Source organism: Phascolarctos cinereus, unplaced genomic scaffold (assembly GCF_003287225.1).
Source record: "Phascolarctos cinereus isolate Bilbo 61053 unplaced genomic scaffold, phaCin_HiC Scaffold_9;HRSCAF=440, whole genome shotgun sequence".
NCBI lineage: Eukaryota > Metazoa > Chordata > Mammalia > Diprotodontia > Phascolarctidae > Phascolarctos > Phascolarctos cinereus.
This window is the reverse complement of record NW_027556402.1, coordinates 24,621,084-24,638,815: the sequence shown is the minus strand read 5'-3', so window position 1 is coordinate 24,638,815 and position 17,732 is coordinate 24,621,084. Positions and strand designations below refer to the sequence as shown.

The 17,732-nt window shown below is 36.6% G+C and overlaps 1 protein-coding gene and 1 long non-coding RNA gene across 4 annotated transcripts in view; one reads left to right on the top strand and one right to left on the bottom strand.

Annotated features, from left to right (window-relative positions):
- The window catches only part of LOC110209726 (uncharacterized), a 33,454-nt gene extending 16,832 nt beyond the window's left edge, over window positions 1–16,622 (bottom strand). Inside the window, exons 1-2 of the long non-coding RNA XR_002324900.2 lie at window positions 16,452–16,622; window positions 4,249–4,332 (exon numbers count right to left, since the gene is read on the bottom strand). This is a non-coding gene — a long non-coding RNA (uncharacterized LOC110209726). The remainder of the gene's footprint in view (window positions 1–4,248; window positions 4,333–16,451) is intronic.
- ANTXR2 (ANTXR cell adhesion molecule 2) overlaps window positions 1–17,732 on the top strand; it is a 210,571-nt gene that overhangs the window by 100,616 nt on the left and 92,223 nt on the right. For all 3 annotated transcript variants that reach the window (XM_078148587.1, XM_078148586.1, XM_020988362.2), the window contains exons 13-14: window positions 8,282–8,326; window positions 10,080–10,172. In XM_078148587.1, the coding sequence (XP_078004713.1) occupies window positions 8,282–8,326; window positions 10,080–10,172 (138 nt within the window). The remainder of the gene's footprint in view (window positions 1–8,281; window positions 8,327–10,079; window positions 10,173–17,732) is intronic.

The window sequence follows — 17,732 nt, the reverse complement described above, 5'->3', positions numbered from 1 at the left end:
AATATTTAATATGCTGCCTTTGCACTATTAATTAAAATAATGGATGTTCTGTTCCTTCTTAAAATAGAGTGTTATCTTAGGGCCTATTGCTTCCATGTTGCTGACTTCCAACAAGCTCTCATTGAAACTGAACTGAGTTCAGCTGAACTACTCTCTACCCTAGTCTGTTTTGATTACAGAGACCTTACTCATTATAACATTTTCTTATGACCAGTTTTCCATCCCATCAGATATTTTGAAGGAGTTTATCATTCTTTTTTTTTCCTGACCAATTTCTTATGTTAAGCAAAGATGTCTAAATGATGATTTCTTCAAAGAGATAGGAAAGGAAAGTGAGGATTTGAGATAACCTACTTCAGTCTTGGAAACATCAAATTTCATTTGATTCAGAAAAAAATAGAACTTCATAACTATTAATCATTATAGAATTTTGTGTTTATATATTCAAAGCACAAAAGCTACATCTTAATTTTTTAAAAAGAAAAAAGGAATATAAAATAAACCCATGTAAATCATCACCATTTCTATAAATTACCAACAAAGCTCAGCAAGGAGAGATAGAGAAATTCCATTTAAAATAACTTTAGACAATATAAAATATTTGGGAGTCTACTTGCCAAGACAAACTCTAGAACTATATGAACATGGTTATAAAACACTTTTCACACAAATAAAGTCATATCTAAGCAATTGGAAAAATATCAATTGCTCACGGGTAGGCCAAGCTAATATAGTAAAAAAAAAAATGACAAGTCTACCTAAAATAATTTACTTATTCAGTGCCATTCCAACCAAATTACTAAAACATTATCTTATAGAGCTAGAAAAAGTAATAATGAAATTCATCTGGAAGAATAAAAGGTTAAGAATATCAGAGGAATTAATAAGAAAAAATCCAAAGGAAGGTGGCCTCGCTATACCAGATCAAAAACTATATTATAAAGTAGCAATCATCAAAACTATTTGGTGCTGGCTAAGAAATAGACTGGTGGATCTGCAAAATAGGTTAGGTACACAAGATACAGTAGTAAATGATTATAGTAATCTAACTTTGATTAAACCTAAAGACTCTCTCTTCTGGCATAAGAACACACCATTTGACAGAAACTGCTGGTAAGACTGGAAAGTAGTATGGCAGAAACTAGGCATAGACCAACATCTTGCATCTTATACCAAGATAAGGTAAAAATGGGTACATGATTTAGACATAAAGAATGATACCACAAGCAGATTAGGAGAGCAGGGAATATTTTCCTTTTAGATTTATGGAGAAGGGAAGAATTTATGACCAAACAAGAGATAGAGAACATTATGAAATGCAAAATGGATAATTTTGATCATATTGAATTTAAAAGGTTTTATACAAACAAAACCAATGCAACCAAGAAAAGGAAGAAAGCAGAAAGCCAGGAAACAGTTTTTACAGCAAGTGTTTCTGGTAAAGGCCTCATTTCTCAAATGTGTAGAGAACTGGGTCAAATTTATAAAAATACAAGTCATTTTCCAGTTAATAAATGGACAAAGGATATGAACAGCTAATTTCCAGGTGAAGAAATTAAAGCTATCTATAGTCATATGAAGAAAAATCCTCTAAATCACTATTGATTAAACAATGCAAATTAAAACAACTCTAAGGTACCACCTCACACCTATCAGATTGGTTAATATGGCAGAAAAGGAAAATGATAAATGTTGAAGAAGATGTGGGAAAATTGGGATTCTAATGTATTGTTGGTAGAGTTGTAAACTGATCCAGCTATTCAGGAGAACAATTTGGAACTATGCTCAAAGAGCTATAAAACTGTGCATAAGATTTGATCCAACAATACCACTATTAGGTCTCTATCCCAAAGAAATTTAAAACAGTAAAAGGACCTACATGTAAAGAAATATTTATAGCAGATCTTTTTGTGGTGGCAAAGACTTGGAATTTGAGGGGATGCCCATCAATTGGGGAATGGCTGAACAAGTTCTGGTGTATGAATATAATGGGATGCTATTGTGTTATAAGAAGTGATGAGCAATCAGATTGCAGGAAAAAAAAACAGGCCTTACATGAACTGATACTGAGTAAAGTGAGCAGAACCAAGAGAATATTGTACATAGTAACAGCAACATTGTGCAATGATCATCTATGATTTACTTAGCTCTTCTCAGCAATGCAGGGATCTAAGAAGACTCATGATGTAAACTGCTATCCATATCCAGAGAAAGAACTGTGGATTCTGAATGCAGATCAAAGCATACTGTTTCCACTTTTTTTGTGTGTGACTTTTCCCTTTTGTTCTGTTTCTTCTTTCACAACATGACTAATGTGGAAATTTGTTTACATGATTGCACACATATAACCTATATCACATTGCTTGCCATCTTGGGGAGGAGGGAATGGGAGGGAGGAAAAAATTGAAAATCAAAATTGTATAAAAATGAATGTTGAAAACTATCTTTACATATAATTGCAAAAAAAATACTATTTACCAAAAAAAAAAAGAAAAGAAAAAAGGGAGGAAATATTTTTTAACAATTTTATGTGCATGCAGAGATAGCTGTTTTATTGGCTTATGACACTTGCTGATGGCTTGGGCAGTCTTTTCAGTTACTGGCAAGAATCAATTCTGAAATTCTACTTCATCTGCAATCCTTGTAGAGTATCTTTATTTTTTTTTTCCCTCCAAGGCAGTTCACTGTTGACAGTTCTTTTCACTCTTCTACCAATATCAGAACATATGATTGCATCAAGCTGGCTCCAGGCTCGAGTGCTGACATTTTCTAGCACAAAGAATGCCCACATCACTCGAACATTTGAAAAGTGTTAATGAGCAGATCAAAAGGACTGTTGCCTGAAGCAACTGACTTTTTTTTTAAAGAAATCGGCTCTCCTCCAAACCGAAATCTTCATTCTTTCAGCTAAGTAGATGAGAAGTGATTCTCCCTGATGATGATAATAACAAATAAAAAAAAATTGGAGAAGAATCAAACTCTACATATGGTTTATAAAGTGGTGGAAGTATTTTCCAGAATCTTCAATGCAACACTGAAGTATGCTAAGTGGAAAAAAATACTGGCAACGTTGCAATATTATGCCTTTTAAAATCTCCAAATTCTCATAAATTATAGTACATATGAATACATGTATTTTTGAATTACCAGTGTCCTTATATTACTCTGTAACATAAGAGTAACATTCTTACTGATTTTTTTCCTTTATAATTCATCAGGATTTAGTACTGAAATTTCACTTTCTTCTGAATCAGTTTTTTTTTCTAATAAAAAAGGGGGCATTTCTTACCTTTCTCTGGCAAATATACACACACACACACACACACACACACACACACACACACACACATATATATATAATATCTCTGTTCCTACAAGTGTAGGATTTAGGAGTGGAGGGTACCTTAGAAATCATGTACTCAAACCCCTCTGTTTTACAGATGATGAAACTAAGGCCAAAGAAGTTAAACATGTGGCAGAAGGTCACACAGGTCAGGGGTCAGAGAGCCAGGAACATTAGAATTGGGATTCAGATCAGGTCCTCGAGTTCCATCCAAGTCAGCATTATCCAATGGTTAACAAACTCTCACTTCCTCTTCCTACTTTCCCAGTCCCTGTGATACTGAGTCCCAAACCTCGGAAAAACAATTAAACCTCCTCCAAACCCTGCTACTCTTCTCTCATCTCAACCCTCCCTTCCTTCAATGTCCCAATTTGAATCTATGCCTTCCACTGTGCCTTCTGGAACTCCTCTGTTAGAATGAATGATTTTCCTTCTCTTTTAACCTCTTTTTGTCATGCTCTTTCTATCTTTTGGTACTCACTGAGACCTCATTCCATGTACATGAAACTGCATGCCTGGCCATTTTTTCAAGTATTCTAATTCATTATTTCCAAAGATGGAGTCAGGATGCTCTTGCTTCCCATTGCCTCTTTCAGACTCACCCTCCACCATCACTCAGAAGGCCCTTCCTCCTTTATGATTCACTATATTCAAATTTATCACCCAATCTAGATCCCTCTGGCTCTTATCTACTGACCACCACCAGGAAATCCTTCTTCCTCTATCAGTGAATGCTGTGCTTGGCTTTTTCTCTACCCTATCACCCATCTAGAGGACTTCAGAATGCATGTCAATGTTCTGTCAAGTACCTTAAGCTCCCAGTTCCTTAGTTTTCTCAACTACCATGACCTATTTTTCCATTCCATCTCAGAATCCCACAGAGAAGGTCCTACTTTTGATCTCACCATCAACCAGAAGTGGTGTTCTACTTCCATGATCAAGAACTCTGAAATTGTTGTATCCAATCACAGCCTCTGCCAAGATTAAGGCTAGAAGGGAAGAGAATAGGAACAGGGATTGTGATGAGCATTGGAAACTGAAACAGGTGGTAAGAAAGCCCCAGGTTTATCCTTTTACTCTCCCCCGGGATACCACTTCCTAGCTGAGTGGCTTCTTCCCTAAGGGAGTTAGAGGATAGGAAAGTTTTTAACCATCAAGAAATTGGGAAGATTGTGGGAGATATTTAAGCAGTAAATTAATGAATCATTAAAGAACAATGGCTAATAAAGGTATGGTCTAATGGGGGCAACTCAGAATTTCTGACAGTTTCAGAGTTCCATCATTTTCAGTGGCTTGCAGAAGATTTGCTCTTCTGAAGGCAGCTGACCTAATTAGAAACCCATAATGGGGACTGCCTTTTATGTCCTTTTAGGTGGATGAAATGGGAAGTCCTAACATAAAAATGAGTTCCCTCTGAAGCCATTACTCAATGGCTAACAGTAAAGAAGAGGGTAACTTTAAAAAAAAAAAAGATAGGTTTATTGGACTAGGTTGAGTTTACACTTCTTCCCCATGACCTCCCCACCTCCCTTCCACCTACTCTAATTACATAGCCTGTCTTCTGGGTGGAGTGAGCCCCACCTGAATGCTGTTAGACTTAATCTTTGGGCTGTCCCAAATCCCACTCTTTTATAAACCTGGATGGATTAACTGATAAAGTTTGAGCAGGAGATTGGGGCAACTATCAACTCAGAGAGTCACTAAGGGAGTAGTGAGAGGATTAGGTGGGCATAGTATGATAATGATATTTTTTGTAAGGAACTTTGAGTGTGGCTTTTGAAAGGTCTCATGCTCCAGGATGGGTAGATCCTGTTTGATCCTGGGGTTTTTGGCTAAAACTAGTTCCCATCTTCTGGAGGAATTATCTAGCCTTGCATCCAGTCAGTCCCCAGTTGCTGGGATACTCATCTGGTTATTTCTCCTGGTAGGGATGGTGATGAGGACCTGTGCTGCTCCTGGCTCTAGCCCTTTAGCCTTCATCAGATAGGGAAGAGGCCCCCAGGTTACCTCTTGTTATACTGCATTCTGGTCTCTCTTTTTTTTTTCTATGAAACTGGGATACTTTGCATGTAACTTTCTAGCTTCTTTACAATCCAAGATTCTGCTAGTCTTTTTTTGTGCAGTTCTGGACTGTTTGGGCAATTTCATAGGTGATTTTTCTCCTTTAAAAAAAAAGAAATCATTATTTCTGGATAATTTGTGAAGGAACTGGGCCCTTCTAGGTCCTAGCATGCTGTCACTTTCCCATAATTCTCTCTTCTAAGATGACGAAAACATTTTTTTAAAGGAAGTTCAGCATTATAGTAGTATGCTTGTGGATTGAAGGCAGATGGAAAGGCCAGAGATGGTTACTATGATACAAGATGTGAATTGGTGAGGGCCTGGATTAGGGTGTGACAAGGTTAATAAAACAAAAGCAATAAGTTCGCATGAAAGAGAGTTTCAGATCTTACTGGACTGCAAGATAAATGTGAGTCAGAAGTATGACAGTGGGCATAAAAGCTAATGCAACTTTAGATTAAATTAGGATCAAAGTAGTGTTTAGGATTGGAGAAGAGATTTCTTCTCTCTACTCTGCACTGGACAGGCCATATCTGAAGTACTTTTCAGGAATGGACATCACAGTTTAGGAAGGACATAGGTATGTGTGTGGGGGGAGGGGAAAGCATTTATATGGCACCTATTATATAGGTACAGTGCCAAACACTTTACTAATATCTAATCCTTACAGTAACCCTGAGGATACGTACTATTATTATCATTATTTTACATTTGAGGAAAGTAGAGGTTAATTAATTTGTCAGAGGTAAATAACTTGTAAGTGCCTGAGGCTACATTTGAATTCAGGTCTTACTGACTGCTGGATCGGGTGCGCTATCCATGGTGCCACCTAGTTATCTAATTAAGATAGAGTGGAAAGTGCAAAATTTGTCATAAGTCAGCACTATCTACTGCACCACATAGCTCCCCCATTCTTAACATTTAGATCTATCCCAAAGTGTAACAAGCTGCCCTGAGAGGTAGGAAACTTCTGCTCACTAGCGGATTCGGGTAAAGACTTGATCACCACACGTCTAGGAATGTTATAGAGGGGATTCTACTTCAGTTATGGATTGGACTCGATGGGCTTTGAAGTCCCACAGAACTCTGATCTGCTGTGTACTTTATACAGACCACATCCAGAATATTATTTTCTGTTCTAGGCATTGCAGTTTACAAGTGAGATTATCACATTGGAAAACATCCAGTGCAGGGCAACCAGAATGGGAAAGGATTCACAGAAGATTGGCAGGGGTAGAAGGGAAGGAAGGAAACAGACATTCATATAGTGCCTGCTATGTGCCAGGCATTATGCTAAGGACTGCATAAGCATCATCTCATTTGATCCTCACAACTCTAGGAGGTTGGTGATACTATTATCTCCATTTGACAGTTGAAGAAACTAAGGGAAACAAGCTAAGTGAGTGGCCCTGGGTTGTCCTGCCCAGCTAGGAAATATATGAGGCTTAATTTGAACTCAGGACTTCCTAACTCCAGGCCCAGTGTGCTCTCCACTGACCCATAGCATGATAGGTGTAGTATAGGCATTTGTTCATGTGAGTTTGGGATTAGATTTGTTCTGTGTAATCCGAGAGGGCATCCTTAAAAGCAATGGGAAGAAGCAGCAAAGAGCCAAATTTGTCTGAGAAGATGGCAACAACAAAACCCTCTGGAGCAATTAGAACCATCTCATTAGATAGAACCAGCTGTCCCGGATGGGACATGTCCTTAGTGGACATTTTCCAGCATAGGCTGGCTATCTCCTTGTCAGGTTTATCGTAGTAGCGATTCTTTTTGGGGGTGTATCTGGAGTTGACTGACTGCTGAAGTATCTTCTAACCCCGAAAAGCTGTGACTTTAGGAATATGGTTGAAAAGAAGAATGGTTTAATCTTTTTGATATGACTCTAAAAATTGACTTATAAAAGGAATATCTTATACATAATATGTTACATTATCTATATGTTATACATACAATTAATAATATACTATATAATTAAAAATCTCATATATAAAGATTATCAGTTAAGCTAAACCTCTTTCTATTGAGTTGTACATAAGTTGATTTATTAATATTCTTTGTATATTTCTTGATTTGTGGTATTTGAGAGAGAAGAAAATGTCATCAACTACGGCAACTCAAAACTATTCCTCTCAATAGTTACTTCTGTTCCATTCACAATGAAATGAAAAATTCAGAACTCCTATAATTAAAAAAAATAAAATAAATGAATATATAAAATATAGAAATATATAAACATATACTATAATATATAAAAATATAAAATAAAAAAATAAAAAAATAATAACCTGAGGTAGGAGCTAGTCTATGCAATATTCAAATAAGGAGGTATATTTTCAAATCCTGTGTCCCAAAATATTAGTACTTAACAAAGTAGATTGAATAAATAGCTTAGAAACCTGGGTAAGGGCATGTGAGTTCCTAAAGCTCCTTCACACTTGTCACTGGGTAAGGAATTTTCCAGCATCTTAACATGAAAATTCAGGGAAAGACAGCCCAATTTAGGCTTTAGGCTGTGTTTTTGCTTACTTATAGTAATTAACTACATATGATTTCATGAATGGAGATGCATAGCAAACTACATCCAATTAATTATTTAAAAAGGGTTACTTTCGTTTTGAATACTTGCCCCAAAGAGTCATTGTCAACAAGTTGATTTTGATTGATGGCAAAAGCCAAAGGAAAATAGTGTTTTGACTTTTACATGATCTTGGTAATCAATAGCCAAGGGAGCTGACATCTGTAATTATCATTAATGAACAATCATGGATACGTCATAGCAGAAGGCTTCTACCGGCAGAAGCTGCAGTTGGATGTGAGCATCTATGCTTGTATTACCATTTGACTTAAGCTTTCTGTCTGATGTTCTTACCACAGGTTATCAAAGATCCTCCCCCACCACCACCGCCGCCACCCAAAGAGGTATGCACTTGTTGGTTATTTTGTATGATTTTATGTCATTGATTATTTTACATGATTGTGTTGTTTTGCCTGGCATTCAGCTACATTATACTCCAGTTTTGTTCTGAGAACCCCACTTATACTCATATCATATAGGAATGGAACAAATCGTATTAAGTTTCATAGTTTAATTTTTATATGCCTCAAAATTCTTATGGTTTCCTGCATATGTAAGAGGAAGTGAAGCTTTATACACTGAGAAAATATTGATTAGGATCTTAGATTCAAGATAATCTAGTTTTTACAAATTCTGTTGATTCAATGTTAAAGTTTCTGAAATCACTCTTTCAAAATAATAAAACAGAAAAAGGTAGTACTTGGAAATCTTTTTAGTCTTACCAGTCATCTTAAAAATAATGATTATTTTAAAATTGGCTTTAGTTGACCTACAAGCTTGTATTGCAATGTGAATAGCATCAGTGTTGGTGAAACATGTATGCTTTTATTTTTCAAAATTTCCCCTATTTATGGTTCAGTTTCATGTAGATCTAATGCCTGAAGTTGTCTTCGATCATTATATTTCCCTAATTTAACTCCTTCTTGCTTTCAAATGTAAATTGATATTAAAAAAAAAACCAAGCAATTCTGAAAATCAAATGCTATCTTTTTTTAAATGGCAAAGCACTGAGGTTAGTGCAATAAGGAAAGATGGAATCTTGAGGAAGGGAGTAATGCTCGTGACTTCTATAACTCACTTGAATGAAGGGTTTATTCACTTTTCTAATATCATGGACTCCTTGGCAGTCTGGTGAAAGCTATGGCTTAGAAACAGTACTTTGAACCTAGGCCACAGAATAGATAAGATAGAAGCAGGCTTTCCATTTGTTCTGACCTCCAGATGTTCTTTGGCATCTTTTAATTGAAAAGCCTTACTATATATAGATAGACTTTTATAGCTCTTCTCAGAATGACATTTTATGTACATAAAATAAGATACATAGGATGACAAAAGAAACCAAGTATGTTGAAATAAAGATGTTGATATTTTCTACCCTCCAAATTCATGAACCCTGGATTAAGAACATCTGCTTTAAAAGTTCTGCATCTTTCTCTCTGTCTGTTTTTCTCTCTTGGTCTGTCTTTCTCTTCTATCTCTCCCATCCTTTTTTTTTCTGTCTTCCTTTTCTTTTCCTCCTCCCTCTCACTCTCTGTGTGTGTGCATGTATGTGCATGTTTATACACAGAGAGAGACAGAGAAACAGAGTGAGAGAGAAACAGAAGAAACAGAGAGAGACACACACACACAAAGAAACACACACCCACAAAGGGTTGTGTGTGTGTGTTTGTGTGTATAGAAAGATAAGGGGTGGGTGGAAGACAGTGTGGCATAATAGAGCTAACTTTAGAGCCAAGAAGGTACAGGTTCAAGTCCCACCTTAGACACACATGCACACATGCACACATGCGCGCACACACACATATTTTAATATATACACATATATATACACATATATATATAATGCATATACCACATGAATGTGTGTATGTATGTGTGTGAGTATATGTGTGTGTATGTGTAAAATGTGTGAGTATATATGCATATACACACAAGCACATCAAAATACCTTAGACTCTGAGTAAATATGACATATGTACCTGTTGGGTACTGTAGCTGTAACATCACAGAATCATATTGGACTGAATTTGTGGATAAACTTTTATAAACCTTTATTATAAGAAATTAAATAAATTGTTTTCTTTAATGTTTGCCCAGGAAGAAGAAGAGCCACTGCCTAACAAAAAATGGCCAACAGTAGACGCTTCCTATTATGGAGGTCGAGGAGTTGGAGGAATTAAAAGAATGGAGGTTTGTACCATTTAAAACAAAATAAAAGTAATAGGTAATGTGTTTCTGGGACAAAAAAAATGAAATCTATCCTTCTCATTCTCTTCCATCCATGCTATCACTTTGTTAGTTTTAAAACTCTTTAGGAAGGAAATAATTTCATTAATAGAAGAGCAGCTTTGCTAATTCCTTTGAACCAAGGACCAAAACAGAGAAATGACCGTGTAGGATCAGCACTTCAGCTCTGAGGCAGGGGATACCTTGGAAATAGGGACATTGATGAAGTATCGAAGGAGCCTGCAATTATAATAGTACTCGTTATGTGTCTTTGGAAAAGCATGGCAGAAAGAGAGAAATGTGGACTCAAATGTTCACTTTTAAGTAAGGGACAATATCATATTTATATTGAGAAAAGTCAAAGCATAGGACTTTTCAACACAGCTTCTGTTATGATTGTTATTAAATAAAATATGTAGAGAAGGTTAAGATCGCATATCAGTCAATAAGCATTCTCCAGTGCTAATGTCCCAGGCACTGTGCTATGTGCTGGTATTCACTGTGGTTGAAACAAAAGTTAATAGTTTTCTTCCAAAACCTACCCTTCTTCCAAACTTCCACACATCAAAGAACCCATTATTCCAGTCTCCCATGTTGATAACCTGAGTTATCCTTGATTCTGTATTCTTCTTCATGCCACATATCCATCTGATGGCCAAATCTTGCTATTTCTACCTTCAAAAAATCTCCTGTATCAGACCCCTTCTCACCTCACACAGCCAGCAGTTTAGTTCATACTCTCTGTACCTCTCACTTAGACAATTGCAACAACTTCTAAATCACTTTTCCTGCCTCCACTCTTTCCCCACTCCTCTATTTCTACTCTACTCTCAAAGTGATTTTCTTTAAGTATAGATCTCTTCTTGTTACTTGGTAAACTCTGTATTGTCCCTAGAATAAAATACAGCTTTGTCTGTTTTACATTTAAAGGGGTTCACATATTTTGGCTCCAACTTAATTTTCTAACTTCATTGTACATCACTCTTTCTTCATGCAGCCTGTGCTGTAGGGGGTCTCTCTGTGTTCTTTACATCCTTACTTCTTCCATCTCCCTTTTCTGTCCCTTAAATTGAACATTATCCATGTGTGGAATACTCTCCATCTTCATCTCTGCATTATAGAATCCCTTTCTTCCTTTAAGACACAGATAAAATACCAGTTTCTTTTTTTTTTCTGATTCCTCAACTACTAGTGCCTTCCCTCTAACCAGCATGATTTGTATTTAATGACCATGAATTTATGCAACATATATACACATACACACACCTGCACACACTTATAGATGTACGTCTTTCTCCCTTGATCGAGTATAAGACTAGGTATTGTTTCATTCATTATATTTTTATCCCTAACACCTAGCACTAGTACTTGGCACATATAGAGTTTTTATTAGATGTTTGTTGACCAAATGATTACAGATAAAAAAGTGAATTGTTCTCTAGGTTGTCCTTAGAGTCAGGAGTATTGCCTTGGACAGATCACTTAACCTTTTAGTCCCTTTGATAATTCTGTAAAACTGATACATGAGTTACTGATCTGCCTTGGTGGAGGGGATTTTCATACCTGGATCCCCCATACTGATAAAATCACTGGTCTAAACAAAACAGTAATGATATATTTACTATATGAAGTAGATCAATTCAAGGAGCTTGAAAAAGATACAGTAGAACTGTAAAGCACAGGTCAACATTTCTCACTTTGATGGGATGTAGAACACCATGAGAAAAATATTTAAACCAGTAATTAGGCAGTAGTTAGACAGCCACCCGTATGCTCTTATTAATATTTCATATATAGGCAGATAATTATCTTCCCTTGGATTTTGGGGGAGTTTTTAATGTTTCTTTTCTTCCTATTTTGTAGAGCCAAATACATTTTTTAAAATTTCTTAAACAAAATTATCGACCCTAGTCAATAGCCATTTGTGATTATGAATCCTTCCATGACTTCCCTTCCTTCTAAGAGTAGCATAGTAGAATTTAGATCTGGAGAGGACCTTAGAGATTATCTAGTACAATGTCCAGAATTTTAGTACATCCTGACAGTCAGATTGGCAAACTTTTTACTTAGCCCAGTCCTGGGGGTATATTAAGTGGTTAATAAATGCTTATTTTCCTTCTTTCCTTCCCTCTTACTGATAAAAGCATTTTGTCATATTGCCATTTGCCACATCAATATTGTTAATAGTGAAATCATTTGAGTCTCTACCACATTGTGAATCTTACAAATTCAAAGCTCAAGTCCCACATAGAATTCCTCTTTCAAAAAAAATTAAATGTTCTTTAAAATTGGACAAATTTGAAGTAAATGCAATTTGAAAAAAAAAATTGTGCATCATTGGTTAATTACCATCAATGATGTTTTTTACTTCAAAAGCTCAAATAGTAATTCCTTACTTTATTTAGTAAAACATTACCATGAAAATAATTAACAAAGCAATGCATTAGTTAATAATATACATTGATAATTTTGCACAGACCTGTTATTTTATTGGTATAGGGGCCTTCAGTCAGTGAATCAGTAGTCACCAAGTATTTATTAAGTTCTTGCTACATGCCAGATCACCAAAGATGCCAAGGTCATCCACTGAATAACGTAGGAATAAATGGTTATTGAGTGAATGCTTGAATGACCTTTTAACTCAGTGCACATCTGTGGACCCTCACAGACCACATGGTCTCCAAGACTGACTCCTCACTGCTACAAACTTTAGGAAATAGAAAATAGGACAAGGTGTTTAACTTGCTTCATCAAATACTTACTGTACATCTAGTGATATGAGGGTAATTGTGTAGAATAAACACACTAAAGGAACTTTCTGGACTAGTTGGGGATGGATATTACCTCTTAACTCTTCCTGTTATGGTATGCCACAACTATTTACTGGATGAAGAAATATTTGCAATTTTCATAGCTTTAGAGTTGAAAGAGACCTCAGAGGTCATTTAGTTCCACCTCTTTATTAACCAGAGAAGTTAAAGGTCTTCCCTAAGTTTACACAGGTGGTCAGGGGCAGAGCCAGTCCTCTTGTTCTAAACCAAGGCCTTTGCCACTATACTATACTACCTTTCTAATATGTAATAGATAGAATTCAGTACTATACTAGAGAGAGAATGATGAGATTTTAGTTCTAGACTCAATTCTATACTGCCTAGCTGACCTTTGGTAAATCACTTAACCATTTCCTTTCTGGATATGTAAAGTGGGAATCCATTGATGAGTTTCAATCATATTTGTGGGAAGAAGTAGCCCTAGTAATACAGAGAAATGAAAGTATCAGAGTATATGCATGGTGGTGAGACAAGTTTTAATCTCTAAGAGTCCTCAAAAATCTAAAATCTTGTGGCTCTTTGAGAGGAAGGAGCTTTCTTTTAGTTCTCTGAGGGGTACAAAACTCATGTAAATGTGTAACAGAAGGCTTCTGAAAGTTCATTAGAACTCTAAAGAAAATGAGAAAGCCTAGTTTGATCCCTGCTTTGCCATTTCTTTCTATAACTTATGTAACCAAGACATACTGTGTGTTCTCCATGCACAGAAAAGTCCCAAGATTTCCATGTCAGGAGCTTGGACTCCATGAGGAATCTTTTACAATAGGAAGATTTTTTTTCTAAAAAAATCATCTATTGTAAGAGTTTATTTTCTTAACTATAATATCCATTTCCATGGAAATAGGAAAGCATCAATTGTCAATGAATCTTTCTTTGGGTTAGGGGAAGGAGGGCCATCGATCTTTGATTCAGAACTCCAGGCCTTTATTGTGGTATTTCCAATGTATAACTTTCTACATTATATCTTTTTCATGAATTATCATGTAGTATATGAGATAGCATGTCCTAAGTGAATGAGACCCAAATCACTCCTTTCTGGAGTTGCAAGCATGTGGTTTTCAAATTATGGCTCCAGTTTTGTATTGGACCAAAAGGAAACAAATGAATGAATATTTGTTCCCTTCTGGCACTCTAGTAGTGAATAGATCTCTCTAAAGTTCAGGAAGTCACATAGTGTAAGCTTGAGCAAACTACTAGTAGACTACTTGGCCTTTCTCCTACTGTAGCTAAGCTTTAGAGAAGACTGGGGAGAATAGGGATGAAAGTTCTCTCTTCTCTTCCCAAAGATGTACTTTTCAGGTTTTGGAAAGGAGAGTGAAAATAATTATCTGTCAATCTAATCTGTGTTAGAAATGTTAATCCAATTATTTTTATAAGTAAGTATTCCACAAATGATAAACCATAAAAACATGAACTGTATGTGAGTGAGTGGGGAGGCAAACAAATAACACTAGGATTATAGAATGTTAGAGTTCTTCATTATTTTCTTATAGGAAAAATGTTAGCCTGGGACAGGGGTGAGGAATCTGTGGCCTCGAGGCCACATGTGACCCTCTAGTCCTCAAGTGTGGCTCTTTGACTGAATCCAAACTTCACAGAACAAATCCCCTTAATAAAAGGATTTGTTTTGTAAAATTTAGACTCAGTCAAAAGGCTACATCCAAGGACCTAGAAGATGTGGCCTCAAGGCCAAAGGTTCCCCACCACTGGTCTGGGAAGATAAGTACGTATTTACAAGACTGAAGGCATTAGATCTGAGGAGACAAAGTTCACATAAATTCCAGAAATTGAGTTAAATGTCTCTGGTGAACCTTAACCATTATGTTTACCTTTCACTTTAGAACAAAACACTTGAGTGCTTGTTCTACCTGATCCATCTCATTGATGAGGTGAGGTTTGGAACAGATGCAGGCTTGGGCAAGACAAGTTTCTTTCCACCTGCCTCCCTCATCACCCACACAAGACTGATGTGAAGAGAGTTGGTTTATCAAAGTACCATGGCCTCGTTAATCTCCCTTCCTAGGAAAGAACTATCTTTTAGCTCCCTTTCTTTAGTATTCACTGCAGAGATTCCTTGGGGAGCACCAATGGTTTCATGTTGTCCTTTCTCTTAGTAACTGGTATGGAGGTGGCTGAAAGGGCTCTGACAGGTAAAGGTACCTAAGTGGTCATAATGGCCTTTCCCTTTATGATCTGCTCCTCAAGCTCACTCCCCCTTTCCAATGAAACTGAAGATCCTCTGTTATAATAATAGCCTAGCTACTGCTGCCCAGTAGCTGCATATATCCAAGCTGGGTAGGGGGTTTAGATCTTGGGGGCTTTAGGCTTAGGTGGGACTGAAATTAGAAATGTTTTAGCAGTACTTCTATAGCATGTCAATGAATATTCTCTGCATCAGCCTCTTATTTTCGGAACCTAAATTTTACCAGTTCATCTGCCCATTCCTGTATGATTGTGGCACCAAGTAGGCTCGTAGCAAAAAGTTCCTTCCAGAAGGTAGAATTCAATTACTCCTATGCTGGCTAGTCACAGGGTATGGCAAGGTATTGTGGGAATCTATCCAGCATACCAAACCCATGTCTTTTAGGAAATTAACCCCCTCTTTTACAGAGCCCCATTAAGGAACTTATTATTATGGGATCAGGCATACAGAATTTCCCATCTTAGCTACCCCAAAAGGACAAAGGATGGTTCTAATGCTGGGTTTTTAACTGATTTAACTAGATTTACAAAAGTAAATCTTTCATTTCTTAAAGTTGATGGACCTGTACTGCAGGAAAAAGAAAAAATCCAGGTTTTCATTTGTACATGTCCTAACTAACCATTGTTCTACTAGTTTGTTCTAATAGGGTACCATTTAAATTTCTCCTACTACCTCCCAAATTTCTTGGTGATGAAATTCCATGCATCTTTCATCCCTTCCTGTAGAGAGTTAGAATAGGGAATAGGTGAAGATTATAACTGGGTCACATTGCCTATTCTCATCTTCACTCACATCTCATTATCTTCTCATATAATCCTTATCTCGACAGGATATGACATGTTTTCCAGCAAAACTTCTGGATTAGAGATGGTACTTCATTCCCAGGGCTTCTTGATCCCCACTCCCGTCTTCATCACCTCTTTCACTTTCTCCTTTACCTAGATTAATTACACTGTAGATTGTACATTATATCTCCCATTAGATTCTAAGCTTCTTGAGGGGAGGCTCTAAATGGATTTAATATCTTTCCTACATTTTTTTGCTTGCAGTGGAAATAGAAGTGGAAGTAGAAAAACAAAGAAACAAACAAAAAAGCAAAATTCTCTTTCTTATACCTATTAGTTCAAACCTGGAAAATACATCACTTAGAAACACATTTTAAACTAAATCCAATCAATAAAAACAATATCAAGACATAAGGATTATACATACTCATGAAGTGAAGAACAAAACATAAGAAGGAGCTCCTGAAGCTAAGGTCGTGGACTTTGAGCTCATGCTGGCTTCCCCCCAGTAATTCCTCCATAACCCTGCTTTCTGGCAAGCGTCTCACCACCATTATGATGGCGATTTGCAGAAAAGCAGGATATAAGACTATTGTGATGTTATTAACAGCTGCTGAAGTAGCTTATCAGCAGTAGATCATGACTTGATGTTTTACTCCTACCAAACCACAGGGGCAAAATGCATGTTTCTTTCCTTCTAACTTTGCAGTTACTTCATTTTCAATTATTTCATTTGCCTCCAAATTCTTTACAAATTTAAATGGAAACCAAGTTAAATTGGCAGACCTCAAATTTCTAATTTCTTGTTTCCCTCTGTAATTGAAGAGCCCAGTTTACCAAATCTGCTGGTTTTCCCTCTTTTGAGGGGCCCTTATTCTTTTCTTTTCTATTTCATCTGTTACTAATTTTTGAAAAATCTCTTCTCACTCTTACTTCCAAGTTCTCACTAGGAGGTTTTGAATGCAACAGCAAACACTGAACTAAAAGAAGGTGTGAGTGTGTGTGTTTGTGTGTACACACAAATGTATACACACATATGTAGAGAACTGTGGGGTGTGAGTGAAGCTAGTCTATGAAATGTGTAATCAGGGAGAAGCACACCAACCTCCCACCCTTCAGTCTGCTGCTAATGAATCTCTTTGTATACTTTATCTCAACAGGTTCTTCAGAACCAGTTTAGTGGGTATGATCTGGAATATTGTCAAAATATACAAAAATTATAAATACTTTCTCTTTAATTGGCTCAGCCTCTAATTTGGAATAAAACAGGGGAATGTCTTCTTCCATGGGTTAGTTTCCTTTCTCCCAATCTCAAACCACAAAGCTATTGGCTTAGGGAAAACAAAACTGTTAATCACCATGTAATTTATTAACAGTATCATATATTAAACAAATGTAAGGAAACATTTAAACAAAACATAGAAGTTGGAATACAGCTCTCAGTCAGTGTTGCATCTGTGTCTTGTGAAAGTACCAGAAATAAAAGAGTCACGGACTGAACTTTGCTATTTGCAATTGTGAAAACTGCTGTTTCAGCCTAATCTCAGCTCCCATCCTCTTTTCTGGTACATGACCATTTTCTCACCTCCTATTCACATGCTCTTCTGCTTGCATCTCTCTCCTGCTTTCATTCTCTCTCTCTCCCCCATCTCTCTCTTTCATTATCTCTCTCTCATTCTCTCTGCATCTCTCTGTTTCTCTCCCTCTC